We start from the raw sequence: 19,351 nt of genomic DNA on the forward strand, positions 1-19,351 counted from the left end.
CTCCTTTGATACAAAGTGCCCTGGTCTAAGAAAAACAAGGCCACCCCCCCCCAAAAGAAAAAAATACATTGTACATCGCTCTGAACTTAGGTAAAGCTATTGCGCTGCCTATGACAATGCCACTGAATCTTAATTTTGGCATTTACTAATCTGATAAATATATTTAAAAAAAAAGTAAACTAAAGTTGTTCACGCGGCATGTATTGAGCAACCTAAATGGAAAGTGAAATTAAAGAACCCTTTAGGGGGCTTAGCAGCCTCTGTGGGCCCCCTAAATTGTCTGGCTCACAGTTGTTGAAGATCAATATTTCTTCACAGCGGTTAGCACGGGTCTCTCCAAAATCGACTAATAACAGTAAGAAGTAATGTTAAAGTGCTTAATGAATACAGAGATAACTAAAGTTGGAAAGTAATTTACAATTCAGTTGCAATATTGGGAACGGACAAGTTCTCATTTTTCTGAAGGTATAATCATAGCATTGAAATCCAACAATTTCAAAAAACCATTTTTACTCAACATCGAAATAAGATCACTGAGTCTTCTGTCACCGTTGATCTTAAATAGGTTTTAATCAGGCTTAGCGCAGAAAAGAATCTCTCACTACTAGCCGTTGTGATAGACAGAGTAATGAAGATTTGCATATTGTCTTCAGACAGTCACAAAGTTCAAAGAACTGTTGGCTTATTGGCTAATGAGTCTATATATCTTCTCACAAAATCCGTTTGCGAGGCCAACAGAGTTGTGTCAATATAAGTTGTTTTTTTTTAATACGCTGCTACATTAGCTAGTGTGCTAGTATTTATAAAGTGCGTCGAATCGGTATCTATCGCAGAGATTGACTCTAACGGTGGAAGAGCATTCATGAAGCTGCTTTCAAACTTGTAGCACAATCTGTCTGTCCCGTGAAAATGATCACTTCTTAAAGCATTTTTAGTTGATTCTTTCACTTCAACAAGATTACTTTTTCCCAAGTCGACATGGCTACAAAATCACATCAGTTGGAAGTTACTTGCTTTACACCCTTTGGTCTTTTACATGAAAAATCAGGATCGTGAGAGTTTCGCAAAAGGTCTTCAGTGAGACCACCCTCGAAAGAAAATTCTTTTGCTTTATGAAAGATTTCATCAAAACCATCGTCAGTTTGCATGTCTATAATTTTATCTCGCGTACCTGCAATAAGACCAGTAGCTTTAGAAAAAACTAGGTCTGCCTCCTGCGGCTGCTCAGACAAAGTTCGGGGCACAATATTTTTCCGCTAGATGGGGTATAAATATAAATTCAAATGTCTGAAGTCTGGTTGCGAGTTCGTGGGCCTGAACTGCCGATTCCCCGTCACTAGATGTTCCGGTAATTGATAAAAGGGCCAAAATACAGTTGTATCTATCCTGTACTTTGTTTACCGATCTATTTCGGTATTCCCATCTGTAATAGATGATTTCTCCAGCTGAAGATCGAGTTATGGCGATGAAGTCTCCAGTTATGGCGGTGGCTTTTTGAGCATTAACAAACAGTTATTAGTGTGTATTGCTATTCATAATAAAACAGTACAGCTCTTGAAGAGTGGAGACGAAAGATGCCATTCATCTCAAGTTCTGAATGCAATCACCCAACACAAGGTTGAGTCAATGAGCATGGCAGTTAATGTAAATTGCATGCGGTGTAATTTCGATAATACAGGCTTGCCCACCTGACAAGTGGCCGCTAATGACACTGGCTTGATATTTTCACAGAAAAATTGAAAAAACAACAAATTTTCACCTCCTTTCGGATGTTGAACAGTAAACTCCCCTCCCCCATCTTCGATTTTCTTGAATTGACATCAATTGATAGGTCTGAGTTTTTCTTTCATTGCTCAGGTTGTTCTTGTATTGCTATTATTTGTTATGTCTTTTCATGTTTTCTCACTTTTTTTATAAGTTGGTTCAAGCTAAGCCCCCCTCCCGTTGATAAAGCCTTTCGCTTGTGAAATCGAAATATTTGGTCTTTGATTGTTGGTACAATTTCTTGTCTTTGAGATGGTCAGCCGACGCTAAGACTCGCAAAATGTTTTTTAAGGTGTCAACTGGTCTTACAGTACTGTGAATCTACATTTGCACCACCCCTTGCCTGTATTCGTTTTATAATTGAATTATGTCACATTCAATGATCAAATAACGCCAATATTTTTTTGGAGCAGCGAGACTCGGGCATTTTCCTTAAATTGACGCTGTTAAATTGTTTGTTCGTTTTTGATTGCCAAAGTTTCATTTTTTTCAAAATTTCCTTTTTCAAAATATTTTTTTCATTCCAAAATAAATTAACAGTTTTGGTAAGAACTAATAAATTAAACTGATTATTGGATATATAACGATATTAATTTCTGAAAGCTCACCAGCTCGAAATTTTGTTTCACCCAGTTCGGATTTAAAGCTCTGACGCCTCTAGGCCCAAGCCTTTTTGCCGTTCTTTTTTTGTAATTTCGGGGAAATACCCAAAACTTTGGGAATAGTGAAAGCCACAGGACCTAGTAGGCCTACTGGTGAATCCTGGTCTGGTTTCACTGCAATTTTCATCTTATTTTCAGTGTTGTAATAAGAACAAAAGGAAATATTTATAATATAATTTCTTTTAGTAAAGCGCAAAATGCGCAATAGGTGCTTTAACTCTCTTATTAATAAATCCTATCCTTTTTCATATTCTCGTTTTATTACTTTGGTGTATGAGATTTAGTACCGTCCTTCAAGATTTGTATTGATTCTTTGAATTGCCCTTTTCTATAATATATTTTTCTTGTCCTTTTTATCTTTCCTGAAATCTAGAAAAAAATTAATGGTCAGAAATTCCTCTTTTGATTTAATTTTTTTTTCAAAATTCAAGAAGCTAAATTTCAAGACAATTCCAGAAACAAAATTCATGAAATAACTATTTTGGATGAAACTAAATTTCAAATTTAACGTGTTGACTGGAGGTAAAGAAGAAAAAGCACAAGGAACTTGCAAAATCTCATACGGTCTGGCATCTATTAATAATAATACGTCTATGGCTGCTAGGAGCGCAAAAAGTCCGCCGTTGTAAAAAATGGTGTTATATTCACAAAGTCCAGGAACAGAGAAGACCTGAGTCACACACGACTCAGAAATGAGTCAGAACAGATTCACACACAGACTCAAAGAAATATAGAGTACATAATACGTATATATAAAGGGACAAGGCTGTATCCAGGACTTTTTTCGGGGTGAGGGGGGGGGGGTTAAACAAGGATTTCTTTTTTTTTGGGGGGGGGGTACACAAAAAACTTAAAAAACTTATTTCTTTTATTGATTTTTGTTACGTTTTTACGAGTCAGACAAACGTTTTTGCGGGGGTGGGGGGGGGCTAAAAACCCCTAGCCTCCTTGGGAGTTCAGACACTTTCAAACTGTCAAGCGGTGCTAATGAAAATCACACAATCAGATACAGTTTTTCAGAGAACCCTACTGTAGGCGTTTCAAACTCCTATTTAAAAAAAAGATGGAATTTTATGTTTTCTTGGTAGAAGAAAGATCACGGCTTTTCGTATGGTTCATTGTTCGCTTAGAGTATTTGTTATTGGGAAATATACGGATATTTTTAGGGACAATTCTCTTCTGGGCGGAGGATATTGCCTGGGATAATTTGAAAAACGGTCATAAATTACATAAAAAAAAACAAATTTTTTCAACTGAGAGTAAGGAGAAACATTAAAATTTAAAACGAACATAAATTATTGTGTATATGAGGGGGATTGCCCTTTCTGAACCCTCCCTCTTAGCGTTACAGTTTGAATTTTTTCCTGGTTCTTTAAGAAAGAATTCTCAAACACAAGGGTCGTTGATTTCAAATGAGAAGTTTTTTTTAAGAACTTTAAAACTTTAGGGTTTAGGAGGGGGGGGGGTCATATACAAAATAATTTCGGTTCGTTTTTAAGTTTCGATGTTGTTCCTTGCTTGTAATTGAAGAAACTTGTTTTTGTTTTTATAATTAGTTACTTCGTAAGATGGGTCCTAGCAGCCACTCCTCTGGCTAAGCCACTGTCATTTTTCCAAGGCAAGCTTTATTCATAATCTTTGCATAAATACGTCTTTGTTTTCCAAAGCTGTCTTTGAGTAATGTAAAATAGGTAAAGGAACCGACTGTTTGCTATTGCATTAGGCGAAAAAAGCCTTTTCAAAAAGCACAAAAGTAGCGATGCTTATTTTAGTGACACAGCTGTTTATTGCTCTAACTATTCAGAGTTTTAGCGAATGAATACCCGCACTGTCTTCTTTTTCATTTAAGTGTTAAGCTTGTAATTGCATGGAATTGCTGAACTCAAAGGAAGGAAAGGGTATTTAGGCCCCCACTCCTTGGCATGGTCTTGAGATAGCCTCAACATAGGGAATCTGTAATCCTATCCATGATCTAACTAGCGTAAACAACACACAGCATTTACTTGGCTCATAGTACCTATAACTTACTCAATACTTAGAACGGTATCAACCAATTTAAATTAGCGATTATGCGGGGAATTATTCTTATGATAGTTTTTTTTGTGCATAGCGTTACAATAATGGCAGTCTGGCTTAAATGTGATCGCTATGTATGCAACCTGTCCGTAATTGCTGCTATTATATGTAGTCTTAACATAGTTATTATGTTGAGTCCATTTTCTTTCTATTTCATGAAGTAAAAAAAGAGAACAACATATAAACCAATCGATTTTCTAAAGTAATCATTTTTCTCTGTGATACTTATATAATTATCCTGTGATAGAATAGACCATGGGAATAATCCTTATGTCTATGTTCTGGTCGAATCCATCAGGACGACTAATTTTATTAGTGAGGGAGTATATGATAAAGGAGCAACGTAAGGAAGTCTTTGAGGGGGAGGGGAGTCAAAGTATTCTTAATAATGGGGGGAGATGGGCAAAACGGGAAATGTTGTCTTTGTTGAAGTTCTTCAGACCAACTCCAGGAGGGGCAAACTACCATCCTATCCCTCACGTGTCTAAGAGTTGGGAAAAATACATACATGTTGATAATCCCTGAGAGGAATACTTTACTTTTAACTATTTACTCTTAAAGCTTTTGCCGCCTCGTGTCCTGGTTTTGAAAGCAGAAGCTACTACTACTGCTTCAGTTGTCCAAATGACTTTCGTTGAACCACACTTATATGATGGTGCTGAGACTCCAAGTGGCTATGCTATTCGATACTCCACAAATCGAGCGGATTTGATTCGACCAGATGGATCAATTGCACTTTTGGAAACAGAAGTTCGTCCAGAAGATATCGTCAGCGGCAGTTTGGGCCACAACGGAAGTGGTGTGTCTGGGCAGGTGGAATTTACAGTTTATGGATATTCAAATGAGTCTCAAATGTTTTACTTTGTCATGGCATCAACGCTGAATGCAAGTAGAGTAAGTGCGAATTTTTACAAATTTAAAACGCAATAGAATTGAGATTACCTTGCTAATTTTTGGTTAAAAATAAAACCTAATTCAAGGCATTTTTGGTAATAAAAATTGCTTTTGATGCATAGTTGAAGTCTTTGCTGAATGATTCCTTTAAAAGTCCCACTAGAACAATTTGTTTGGAGTTAGTAGCGGCTTATTAACATATACTAATGCACTTTGTACTATTTGTGCATGTTACGTTTACTGAAATTGTTGGAGTAATTTATTTGGGTATATAAGTATATCGAGAACTCCAAAGAATAATTTATGTTTGTTTATTAGAGTTACACACCTTATACTCTGTTAGTTTCAAGTGCTTATAGTTTGAAAGTATACGTATTTTGCTGCTTTCATCTCATCATGTTTTATCGGTGAATAGTACCAAGGGCAGTAAAAATGGGGTTGGATTATGGAATTACATATTTAAAAGATATGTATTACAACATGTTTATAAGATATGTATCACAACATATTTATAAGATGTGTATCACAACATATTTATAAGATATGTATTACAACATATTTAAATTGGTTAAATGGAAAATTACACAACAACATATCAAAAATTAGGAAAAATCGGGAATCAAATTTTTGGTGGAAAACCTCAATGTGCTGATTCGCGTAGAGATATTTGTTTTTCACAAACTTGGCAAGATTATCAAGAAAACAGACTTTTCTGTTTATCACAAAACAGTGTTTCTGTACCTTTTCTCTATTCTAAGCTAAGAATGGTCTGTTACATAATTTTTAGCGGTGAATCCCTTGGTATATACGGAGTTACTGAGTTTCCTATGGTTGCGTATATTGACATTTCAACTCTACAGTATCACCTGACTTTCTAAAACAAAAAAAAATGTATCCGAAACAAGTTTTGATAATTCCCTTTATTAACTTATTTTGCTTATCGGATTTTGCTTACTAACACATCAGATTTGAAATTTTATTAATTTATTTGCTGATGAATTTTTCTCTATCGCGCAAAATCATGGCTCAAAATTGGTAGGTTTTCAGATGTACGTTCTTGTCTTTACAACTTACCTTTGTCTCCATACTATGAAGTAAATCCCAAATTTCTCACCTGTATTAAGGTTAGTACTACCTAAAATTTGTATTTTATAAGAAAAATATGTGTTCTTGTAGCATTGTTAAATAGTATTTTTTAAATCTCGCACATATTTTGAGCAAAATTTTGAACAATCTGCTCCTTACACCAATAAAAAGTTTATGTGGCATTACACAAAAAAAGTATATATTATAAGACTCATTGTTTCCAAATTATTGGAAACAATACTATGTCAAACCGTATATTGGAACATACTATGTGCATACAGATTGTCAAAAGAGCGTATCAGCAATGTTTTTGGACGGCTCACCGTCTAAATCTGAAACTTCCAGGGCATCATGAGGGGGATGTTCAACTGTCCAAATTATTAAATTAGTTATTTTGGCTGTCCAACTTTACCTCGGTAGATAATTCCGCTTTTTATAGATATTTTACGGTCAACCTTCGCCAATAGTATCTGCGATGGTAACACCAACAGTTCTTCAAACCACAACGCCAATGACAACTACGCCTGAAATCACTACGACACAGTCCACTACAACAGAAGCGACAACCACAGTGGCGACCCCGGAAGAAACTACCACAGTAGAGACAACTGTACCTCAGACCACGGTGACTAATACTTTAAGGCCAATAGTTACAACAACAAAACCAACACCAACGGAAGAACCACCAGAAAATTCTGGAGGAAAATTTGATCCTTACTTTTATCTTATTGTATTAATCTCTTTAGCTCTCGTGCAGCCTCACATCCATGAATGACGAAATAAATTCCTAATGATATGACCTTTTTTATTATAGAATTACTATTTATTTAAAGAAGCTTTAATGTACTTTCGTGTTCTAGAAGTTTAGTTCTTCTACAGCCTTACGTCTATGAATGAAGAGATAAATTTCTAATTATGTTCCCTCTTTTTGTATATTGTAGAAATACCGTTTATTAAAAAAAAAGTTTCGCATATGTACTTTCGCATTTAAAATTCACGTTAGCATGTGATTTTAATCCTATTAATTTTCTATTGGAATAAACACCTCGTTTACAAAAATAGACCTACCAAGGGAATAAGAAATAAATTGGGGATAGGGATATTTTCTCTTCGCTTTCGGGGGCGAATGTGGGTTTTTAGAGTTGTGATTAAAACTCTAAGCGGGATAGAACCCCATTTTTGGGAAAGCTTACTCTTTGAAATACGGTCATTCCTACGGGTACTCAAAACAATTCGCTCAAAAGAAGATTCTGCTGGGAAACATCCAGCAAATCCTCCTCCGTCTTTTGGATCACCCACGTTTCTGAATCATACATCTGGTACTTGGTACTATTTAGCACTATACTTGGTACTATTTCAGCAATATTACTTCCGAACATAGCTCTAATCACTTTATGTGCCTCATTCAAATACTTGAAGTCACAAGAGGTTACACCACCCCAAACCCCCAGCTATCTAAGATTGTTTTAGTCGGATTTCCGTTAAAGATGCTGCCAAAGAGTATAAGTAACTGATAACAGTCGGATCTTCCGCGATTTAACATCGAAAGATAGGAAATGAAAACTACTAGTAGTGACTGGCGAAAGCATTAAGTGTCTCTAAATAAGTAGAAAATTTCAAACAGAACTGGATAACTGATATGATAATGATATAGGCCTAGCCTAATCTGTATATTTATAGCATTTAAGGGTGAAGTTTCTATGTGAGTAATAAATAACCTGTACTGGTTTTGTTTCAAGAAATAATTTTACTTAATAAGCCTATCAAGGCTGCACAAAATAGGCCTAGGTTTAAGGCCTACTAGTTAAATAGTTTTGGGCTCTCTACCCTCACTTGCATTTTAAACTGCCTAAAAAGGCAAGTATTTGGATGTTTAGGGTAGGCTAACCTACTGTATAGACATATACTAGGCCTAGCCTTATAATTTCGTTAGACGCTAGATGGCGTTGGTGATTTTTTTTTTGCACTAGCGCGAGTTTCCATTCTTGTCAGTTAGCCATATCTTTGGATACTGCCACTTTGACTTTGAATATACCTCTTTTCCAAAGTTATTCGGCAGCAGTTTTCCACACTACCAGCCAAGGCATCCACATGTTTTAGCAACGTCATTCGTTAAATTGTTCTTTGGAATTCGTGTACTATTTATAAAATTAACTTCACTTTTAAACGTATAAAACGTCAGCAAAAAATAACGATGATGCAAAACATTCACCATATTTTAAATTTGAAGCGTTACTTTTAACACTGTTTTGAACATTTATTACAAACATTATTCAGACCTTTGTGTAATATTCTTTGTTGTTTTAATTTTCCGCTAAATGTAATCCCTTTTTCTGATAGACTCTTACCTACTAAAAAAGAATCTCTAATTTCGTTTTCCATAGATTCAAACGTAAGGACTGTTATTATATGTCACATAAAAGGATTAAACGTTGCTTATTGCAGGGAAATAGAGTCTCGGACCGTGTTTTCTTGGGCAACAAATTGACTTCTGAAGATTTTATAGATATCCTTCCCGATTATTTTAAAGGTCAATTTCTACTACATTCGTTCATTTAAAAATCAGACGTGTAGAGGGAGTATTAATAAAAAAAAGGCTAATTTGAAAGAAGTGCTACATCGCAATTAGTGTTTAAAAAACAGGGAAGGAGGAATGGGAACAAGCTAAAACCTCGAATATCCATTCTTGGGCTTCAGCAGACCTCAATCTATAGATTCTAGGCTAATTTGAAAGAATGTGCTACACCGCAATTAGTGTTTAAAAAACAGGGAAGGAGGAATGGGAACAAGCTAAAACCTCGAATACCCACTCTTGGGCTTCAGCGGACCTCAATCTATAGATTCTAGGCTGATTTGAAGACTTTTAAATAGGGACTGTGGCTGATGGGTCCAGTCTGCTGGCTCAATTTTCTCACTAAGGACAGATTTTACCCATTTTTTAGTAAAGCTTTCGCCTACAAAACACATCCTTGCCAATGTCTAGGACAATAGTGAAAAAATCAGGTGAGATTGTCTTGTGCTGCCTCCATCAAAGAAGCACTGCAATGCAGCCTTTTATAGAGTGGAAAACAAAACCAGCAAAGACAATCGTTAAAGGGATTTTACGGGTCATTTTACATCCGTAAAAGATTCCAGCCCGAAAAGAATATTCTTGCAATGTGTTCCAGGGTGGCAAAGTAAAGGCGTCAAGAGAAATCAACCAAAAGAGAAAAATCACTGTGGAGGACAGGTGACCGTAAAACAGTGCAAAGGAAAAAATGTTAGAGGTACTAAGTAGTAGGGGTCGGCACCGTTTCTGTTTTTGGCCAAAACAGAAACGGTAAAAAACGGCAGTGAAAAAACGGAACAGAAACGAAAACAGTGAAAAAAACGGAAATCCGTTTCTGTTTTTCCGTTTTTTTACCGAAAAACACAAACGACCTGTTTTTACTTAAAAAACGGCCGTTTTAACAGATATTTCTGTTTTTTTTTTCAGTTTCTTTAGATTTACGAGAGTAAAGTGAATATTTATTAATATAGATTAAAAAAAAGACCAAATATACAAAAACACCAAACATATGAAAAGCCCACATAGATTAAAATTTATCATTTAAAAACATTCGGAGTTCAAGTGACTTTGCAGTCATTCGTGAGCACTGCTTTCGCGTAAAGTACCCAGTAATACTGAATGCACTCTCACTGGGTACTGAAGTTGCAGGGACTGATAGATGAATACATGCAATTTCACTTAACTCCGGGTAAGTGTAAAAGTAATCAGACCAAAATTCTAGTGGATCAGAATTATTTTGTCCTGATCTTCGTCTCTCGCTCAAAATCACAGGAACTCTCTCCTCATATGCCCTGATAATATTTGCTGCCACTCGGTCAATGCTCATACTGTTGGCATTTTGCCTCGTAGAGTTCATCCGTAACCCAGTCGTGTCGACAAACTTAGAAAACAAGCTGTGTTCTTGATCAAGAGTCTCTGGTGACCCTTTTCAGTTAGTCCCTGCCTTAGTAGGAGCGACGTCAATAGGGAAAGATTTTGAGTTCAATTGGATTGGATCGAGCTCTTCTGTGCTTCTCTGCTCGGAGATGAATTGCTGGAGAAGCGAGGAGATGGACTGACGAGCTGACTCTGTCTACACGTGTCATTTTTTCATAAATTGCAGAGTCCAAAAAGCCAGCTCTTGTGAAGAGCATCATATCAAACTTAGGATTGGCTGAAAAGTATCTCCTGAGCTGAACAACTAGAAGTTCCTTCAGCACATTGATTGACTCAGCCATAATACTAGTTTCTGGAGTCTGAAAAAACAGCAGTAATCCCTTAATCGTCAGCGCAACTTTGCTTGCCAAAACATAATTGTATCCACTAGCTATCACTGTTGCCTGTTTGAACGGGCGAAGAACCTCAATGACAGCTTCCATGATGGACCACTCATTGCTGTGAAGTTCGAGCTCTCTAATCTTAGCGTCACGTAGGTTTTGGTTGAAGAAGTCGCGCAGTGGCTCTTTTCTGGCACAATAAATTTCTATCATGGTAAGTGTGCTGTTCCATCGAACATTCATGTCTTTTCTGATGGATAGACTAAGATTATATGTCTTGCAGATAGCTTCAAAAGATCGTGGGATTTGGAAGATACTTTCAGGATTCTAACCAGCTTTCTTATTTTTACCAGTGCTGGTCCCAGCGTCAATACTTCACTAGAGACGCCTCTTTGTCTATGTATTTAGCTCTCACTATCGCTGTCAAGGTTTGGATCATTTAATTCTGAGCTCCCCTCATCATCATTACTGCAGGCGGTATACCCAAGTTCTTCAATGTCATCATCTCCTACAATCACTTCAGGAAAGTCATCTTGTTCAGCAGTATCAACTTTGTCATCAGATTCTGAACTGGATCCTGAATCATTTAGGAGGGGAACACTCACTAAATCTGCCTGGTTTCTGCATTCCCACAGCTTAAGCACATTAGTCACCACATTATGCAGGTTGTGTGCAAAGCATGAGCTTCGCATAATTTCACCGTCTCTGAGAGCCTTTACTATATTAGCTCCCGAATCAGTAATTATAAAGTAGACTTTCCGTAGAATTCTGAACTTCTGGAGGCTACTACGGATTGCACGAAGAATGTTGGCGCTAGTGTGAGTAACTTTTAGTCTCTTAAACTCAAGGATTCTATGCACCAAAGTTAGCTTGCCATCAGTGCTTTTCATCAAATAATGATCTGTAATACCTAGAAAGCCAGACCCCGGTCTTGAAGACCAGCAGTCTTGTGTCAAATTCACTTTCCGGACTTTCTGGAGTTCAGCTTTGAGCTGCTTGACCTTCCTTTTCTTTGCTGTAACTAGATGTCTTGCAACAGTACGAGCTGAGGGGCCAGTAAGACCTCCTGTAAGTTTAGAGATTAGAGCCTTTACTCCTGGTTTTTCAAATATTGAAATAGGAAGCTTGTCAATGCAAACCGTTTTCCACACAACTTTTTCAGCTTCAGCTGCTGCTGCTTTGTTGACTTCAAAAAATTTCTTATATCCCTTTTCTTTCCAGTGCCTTCAAATCGAGTTGGGTTAGTTTCACATGAGGTGCTCGGCATGCTGAGCTGAGACAAGACTGTAGAATGTGACTTCTTTGGAACAGTACTTGGTTTAGGTTGTTCAGCAATTTTGTATTTAGCCATAAGTTGATTTTAAACGATGTTGCAGACCCCTTTGTTGACTTGACATCTTTTTTGCAGTAATTGCAGGTAATTACAGCTGCTCCCTTATTCCTGGTCCCATGTTGCTCCCAGAACTTGACTTTCTTTGATGGAGGGCCCTCTCCAAGTTCTGAGTCAGAACTTGATGAAATATTTGATGCCATTTATGACAGCATGTGTATCGGTACCTGCAAAGCATACCATTACTAAGTGCATGGAGCAGTGCAGGTCTAGTTACTCCTGTGATTGCAAATAAGATTATGAAAGAATAAAAATTCAAGGAAAAAAGACACTTCTCTGTAGGACAGAGCATAATTTTATTCCATAAGCTAGTATCTTTTTTCTGTATTTGTGAATACTCCTCATATGGTATATTAAGGGAAATAAAAGTATAATATTAATAATAGCAGGAAATGGTAAAGCGTAGGCCCAGGACTCTCTGATGTAGCTAGAAGATTTTATAATGCAGATAATAGATTGACTAATTAGACCATTGGAAATAAGCTGCTCCAAAAATTTACTAAAGTATATGACATTTGCAGGGTAAAGAATATCGAGGCTATTCACATTTCCTTCCTGGGTGCTGCAAGTGAACATGTGTAAAATCAACATGTCATTTGGAAATTTTATACCCTCATGCTGAAGGGTAGAGCATCAACATCTTCAGCCTACTCCTTTGTTTAACAGTCCCTTGATTATAAATTTCAATCAAATAATTCAATTATGTTGATGTGAGAAACCAGGGGTAAAGGTACAGATTAGTTCCTCCTGATAAAACAACTTATTTCTTTCTGTATATTATTCAGTCAATTGGGCTGTAAAGTTGCACATATACTGTCCAGTAGAAACAGGATAAAAACAAATCTCTTGCTGTGGCTGGGTTCCAACCTTTTACTTCTCGTAAGTCTAGTAAGCCCTGCAGCACTAGCAGAGGCAAAATCAGCAAGATTTGTTTAGTAGCTCCTATATTTGGCAATTGGGTGTCGAACATTTTCTGTAGTTCCGAGTTTACTAGTGCCACAAGGCTTACTAGGGAATGAAAACTAAATGGTTGGAACTCACCTTGTATATCCTGGTTCTGTTGGCAGGGCCTCTGTGCCCTACACTACAGGGGGAACTAATCTGGGTGAAGGTGCAGTTTAGCAACCCCTGATAAAAACAACTTATTACTTACTGTATATTATTCAGTCAATTGGGCTGTAAATTTGCACAGATAGGGTTCAGTAGAAGCTGGATGTAAACAAATCACTTTTTAGTGTATATCCTGGTTCCATTTACAGGGCCTCTGCACCCTACGCTACTGGGGTAGCTAATCTGCACCTTACCCAACCAGGTAACCATCTACTTTCAAAGACTAACCAAAGGGTTTAAATCCAAGTAGACTGCTTTAGATTAATTTTTACTATGGCGAATGTTTTCTTCACTAGCAAATCTTTTCTTTGGAAGACGTAAAGACAGGGCTTTTCGATAGATGACAAGTATCGCTAATCCAATTAAAGTCTCTAGGCTGCGCTATGGTACTATTCTTAATAAAAACACTTAAAATGAAGAAAACCGAGTTTAAAAAAACAGAAACGGCAGAAACGGCCAGAAAAAAAACGAAACCGAAACGGAGACAGTACTAAAAAAACGGCTACCTGTTTTCTGTTTTTTCTGTTTTCCCAAAAAAAAACGAAACAGAAAACGGTAGAAAAAAACAGAAACAGAAACGGCGCCGACCCCTACTAAGTAGCAGGTTATCAAACAAGCGGAAATAATCAAGATGCTGGGCACATGAATAAATCTTGTAGAATTTGCTGGATAACAAGATATCTCTGACCCAGGTACTCAGACTCACACAAGGCCGTACCCAGGATTTTTTTTTCGGCGGGGGTTTTACTCAAAAAAAATTTCAGGGGCGGGGGGGGGGGTTACACAAAAAAGCTCTAAAATTGTATACAGAATTTGTTTATATCCATTTTTGTTACGTTTTTACGAGTCAGACAATTTTTTTTTTGGGGGGGAGGGGTTCAAACCGGGTAACCCCCCTGGATACGGCCTTGGACTCACACGTCTTATATTTTATATTTTCCATTTAAATCGTCGAATTTTTTATGTTTTTCGAAGTCCCCCCCCCCCCACCACGAAACAAAATTCCGTGTCAGTTTCTCCTCGACTTCTTGTCGGGTAGCGAGCTAAGAAGAAAGTGAATGAACCACTTGATGTCTTTTTTTGCTCTTTCCAAATATAATAATAGCTTCAGGAAAACTTACAATTCAATTGTTAAATTCATTATTCAAAATTAGAATATTCCAAAGGCGCTGATTCATTCCAAACGCATGAGACCTAATACAATAAACATTTAAATTTATTAAGTTATTCTAAAATCCCAAGTGTTTTCCTAACGCCTATATATAAATGCACGTTTTCTGTGCAATAAACTTTCCCGTAACATAACAATAGCGAACGGGAAAAATGTTTATAGCGCTGACAATGCGCCGTTTTGCACAGAAGTCAGGAAAATGTTTCACATTTAAAAACAATTCTCATAAATTCAATTTTTGTGGTATTAAATTGTTTTCAATCAATGCCTTTGTAATATAATACTTTTAAATAATTAACTTATAAACAAATGGTGTGTTGTTTTTAACCACTTTGAAATCAATTTCTAGTAATGGACACTTTTTTGTGTGGCGATAAAAATAAGCTACCTTTTACTTAAAGGGTTCAAAAAGGAATTTGCCCCTGAAGCGATTATCATAATTGGGAAGAGCATAAAAAAGACATTAAGCGATGTGTTCTATTTCTTCCTAGCTAAATTATAGAAAAAATGGAAAATTAATCCGACAAGGAACAGACCAACACTCAGATAGCAAATTTGATGGAGACAGAAGCTGAAGAAATTGTCTCTAGTTCTTCTGTATGGACTAAATCTGGACTAACGTCCTCTCGATCTTTGATCACTATAGCCTCGTCTTGATTGACATCATTTACCCTGTCAGCAGTAGGGCCGACTTCGAATGGATAGCCAATCATGGCCTTCAAAATTTTCGTTGGCTGTCCAATCATAGCCGGCTGTCCAAAAGTGATACATATGCAAAAAATACTGCTGACAGGGCGACTGATGTCAATCAAGACGAGGCTTATCACTACTGAAAAGGAGGGGATAGTATTAGACATAGGTTCTATGTAGCAGACCAATGTAGAGGATAATGAATTAATGAATTATTTTGGTCTTGGAGACAACGAAACATATAAACAGTACAATATTTTACTGAAATGCTTCAGGTCTAAATGTGATAATTATTTTCAGCAGGAACAACCAGTATTAGGGCCATGGATAAAAATTTCTTGTCAACAAACTTTGAATGCTTATCAGGATACCCGCACACAGAGGGAAGGCAACCCTCCACCCCCTGAAAGGTCAATTTTAAATGGTTTGAATAGTTTATAAGTGAGTATTAAGTCACAATCTGTCTTCTACATTCCACGGAGGGCACATATCCAGAAAGAACATCAAATGAAAGACCTAATATTATATCTCTTTTTTTTGTGCTCTCTGAGTTTTGCCCTATATGTAACCTCACCCCTGTTGCTTATATCACGCTTGTTGTTTCTAGTGCCTAAAATTTGAGTGGTTGTAATTCCACATGATGAGCTTGGGCATGCTGAGCTGAGGCAAGATCACAGAGTAGCCTTTTTAAGACTACTTGATTTAGGGTGTTTGTTGGAAGCTCAGAATTTTAAGAAAAACAGAAACAGATAAACAATATAGAAAAAAATCAGAACAGTAACAGAAATTCTGAATGACAAATGGATGCTGGTTTTCTGTTTTTCCAATTTCTCCCTAGCAGAAAAGAAAACTGTAGAAAAAATAGCAGACACAGAAATGATGATAACCCCCTGTTTACGAAGGTAGACTTTTTTCTGGCAATTATAGAGATAAAGATAAGAACGATTCTAAAGTGAAAGTTATTTGTATTGCAGATGTGACGATATGGAATTGCCTGAAGTTCTCTCTTCCAATGCCATACAATGATACAGAATTAAGAACATGCGCACATTTTCTATTGGAAAAACAGTAGTTCAGCTATTCGATTTCGTGTTGGAAATTAATAGGTTTGTTTCCCTAGTAAATGAGAACATTTTCCCCAGTAAAGACAATTCTTTGAAAATGAAGCAGCTGATGTTTTGAACTTGATCCCTGCCTAAAATTGTTACTCGATAGAATTCCTCCTTGCAGAAGGATTGTAGGCAAAAGAATATGCAAGGCTTCTTTAGCTGACTTTTAAGTCTGCTGTTCGAGTTGAATGGTCCTTTCAGGATCAATTTAAAGCCTAAAAGAGGGGTCCTTATCCAGAAAGTCAAGGGGCATAGGCTATATAATAATTTGTTTCTCCAAATTATTGGGAGTGGGGCAACTGCCACCCCCCCCCCCCTTGCCTCTGCGGAACGACGCCACTGAGTCTCTTTAATTATTTTTATTTCTTCTTAAATAGACATGGAACACCCCTAGCAGCATATAGGTTCAAATTAAATTAAGTAGAGAACAGAGTTTATTATATTCCGAAAGACATGCGTCATTTATACAAAACAAACTGAAAAAAAGACGGACTAGAAAATTCAATGCGTACAAATATATATGCACTTCAAACCGGAGTGGAAAAATTATTCACAGAAAGATTTTGAACAAGCGATTTCGAAGATATACATAGCAAATTCTTTGATTTAAATTTGTATACAGCTTATCATGAATTACACATGTTCGCTGCTTTTTGTTTTTTTTAGTTGGTATTGGTTCTACAAAAAAGTGTACTACAGATTATCACGTTATGTTACTTGCTGTGTTTAAGTTGATAGGCTTTTAAATATTTGAACATAAAAAATGAGAAAAATATCGATTTTGTAAAATGTTTGATGCCCTCATTAATCTAAAGTTTCATAGAGAAGATCTATAGAGTTAAGTGGGGAGGACTCCTCATATAGTAAATAATTAACGTTTCCATGACAAAACTCTTAGTTTCCAGAAAAACATACATCTGAACTGAGTTATAGCCACGGCAAACTAATATTTCAAAATCCTTTTTGGAGCTAAGTAACAAGTTTGCTTTCTAATATACGTTTCACACAGCTTAGATGCTAAGAATATCTTACTTAGAAATATAGAAGATTCGATTTCTTTTACTAAATTTTTATAACCATAGTTTTGATGCATCCCCCCCCCCCGCAAAAAAAAACATTTTCCATTTAGATTCCAGCTTATCGGTTTGCTATGTATACCATTAAAATATATTTACAAAGTTCAGCCATCTTCGACTCGGGTCCTAAGACAAAACACTATACAGTTATAATTATAACTTCAAAGCTGTAAATTCTAGACTAGAGTGTTAGTCTCAAGATTTAAATGTACGAGTTAATCAAAAACACCTCCTTGAATTTTACCAATAACTTGTCTGACCCAACCTTTGGGCAAAGCATTTTGTGCCGTTGGGAGCTTATCTCTCTTATCGTCAAGTATTTCAACAGATGGGGCTTTCACTTCCAGGACAGTATTTACGGTAGAAGTCGAATGCTGGGAACTGGTTTCACTTTCATCATCACACGAGCTTTTATTATTTTCTCTTCGCCAGTGTTCTAAGTCTTTAAGTCTATCACTAATACTTTTTAAGCCCTCTAAGCTTGGGGTTGGATAAAGCCCTTCCTTTGCTACTTTAGCTTGGGGTTTTGGTTTAGTGGGGGGAGGAGTTTTGATTGATTTTGGTGGAACCGGAGGAGGGATTTTTGGAGGAAGATAATTGTCAGAGCTTACACTTAGAGTATCATCACGATCACTATAAACGGCACTGTCCCGTAATGAATCAAGCATTGACTCAATTTCTTCAAAGGTGCGCTCGTAAATGCTACCAGTTGATAATTCTGAATCCGATTTGTCGGTGTCGTCATCTATTTTTGGGATATTTAAAGATGACGGGATTGCATAATCCGAATAATCATTTGATGCCATTCGAGCTGCTGCTGATGGATTACCAACACCGGGGTCTTTCTTTTCGGGAACAGTTTCACCCATTATATTTTTAATCCTTTGTTTCAAAACACGACTATACTGACGTGCGAGGATGTTCACCATTTTTCCTGCGTTTGATTCTTCACATTCATCAACACCGGGATTTACAGAAAATTTTTCGTTTGAGCCACTTCTCAAATTGGAGAACTTTGAACCAACATTTTGCATTAGGTTCTTGAGCGAAGTTTTTGAAAGAGATCGTCTATAAATTTTGTATTCAGGAATATTTAGGGAAGAGGCAACACTTTCACCGACTGAAGTCGAGTCACTGCACTGATGACTCAGGCTGTTATCGGTTTCATCATCGGTGTGGTGTGAAGCAATAGTAACCGGTCGTTTTGATTTTCTCGATATTACTGAATGTCTTTGCAAATCACTTAGAGATGCGGATGCATAAATTTTCGACTTTTGTTCAGCCTGATCAACAGGGAGCTCGGGATCTATCCGATTGATATCACTTATTGAAAAAGATCGAGTCCTCCGAACTTCTGCCATTTTGTCTTTACTGTTCCGTCGTTGATTTATGTGGTTCATTATATGGGACATTTTCCTTTGAGGAGAGAGGTTTCTGATAAATGTGTCCACTTGTTCCCGAGTGAGAATTTTCCCAAATCTTTTAAAAATGTTCTTAGATTCAATTTCGTCTCTCGCTTGCGGCCCAATGTCACTTTCACCATCGGTTGCACCATCTGTATCTGCCGCCGAGTCTGGCAAACGAAAACGATTTGATTTTTTCCGGCGCCGCAACACACGCTGAATTTCAACATTTTGCAATACTAATTGCCCAACAAGTTCAGCGACACTTTCAGACTTTGAGTCAGGAATATCACTTAACGCCGAGTCTTCAGTGATTCCAGAATCAGTGTTAAGGCACTCGTTGGAAGAAACTTCGGGTATTGTTGGTGGATTGCAGTCACTTTGCACGCTTGAAGATCGGAAGAAGGAGCTGCTTGGCTCGCTTTTTCGACGCCAAAATCGATTTTCCTAAAGAAAAATAAGAAGTTAAAGAAACACTAGAGAAAGTACTAAGTTAGATAAAAGCACAACACAAAGAAAAGCAAGAGAAAAATTCACTTAACGAAGGGCTAATCCATCGAATGAAGGGCTAAGTTCCTTGGACTTAGTCAAAGAGTTAGTCAAAAAGGGCTAATT

The 19,351-nt window shown here is 37.0% G+C and overlaps 2 protein-coding genes across 5 annotated transcripts in view; one reads left to right on the forward strand and one right to left on the reverse strand.

Moving 5' to 3' along the window:
* Positions 1 to 7,456, forward strand: part of LOC148951380 (calcium-activated chloride channel regulator 4-like) — an 87,094-nt gene extending 79,638 nt beyond the window's left edge. Inside the window, exons 15-16 of the mRNA XM_089090828.1 lie at positions 5,064 to 5,396; positions 6,922 to 7,456. Coding sequence (XP_088946954.1) covers positions 5,064 to 5,396; positions 6,922 to 7,257 — 669 coding nt within the window. The 3' untranslated portion in view covers positions 7,258 to 7,456. The remainder of the gene's footprint in view (positions 1 to 5,063; positions 5,397 to 6,921) is intronic.
* A 9,223-nt stretch (positions 7,457 to 16,679) lies between these two features.
* Positions 16,680 to 19,351, reverse strand: part of GEFmeso (Guanine nucleotide exchange factor in mesoderm) — a 255,666-nt gene continuing 252,994 nt past the window's right edge. For all 4 annotated transcript variants that reach the window (XM_089090831.1, XM_089090832.1, XM_089090833.1 and 1 more), the window contains one exon: positions 16,680 to 19,183. In XM_089090831.1, coding sequence (XP_088946957.1) covers positions 17,549 to 19,183 — 1,635 coding nt within the window. In that variant the 3' untranslated portion in view covers positions 16,680 to 17,548. The remainder of the gene's footprint in view (positions 19,184 to 19,351) is intronic.

The sequence above is a fragment of the Artemia sp. Qi Xiang Cuo genome, chromosome 6, assembly GCF_049724085.1.
Source record: "Artemia sp. Qi Xiang Cuo chromosome 6, ASM4972408v1, whole genome shotgun sequence".
Lineage (NCBI taxonomy): Eukaryota > Metazoa > Arthropoda > Branchiopoda > Anostraca > Artemiidae > Artemia > Artemia sp. Qi Xiang Cuo.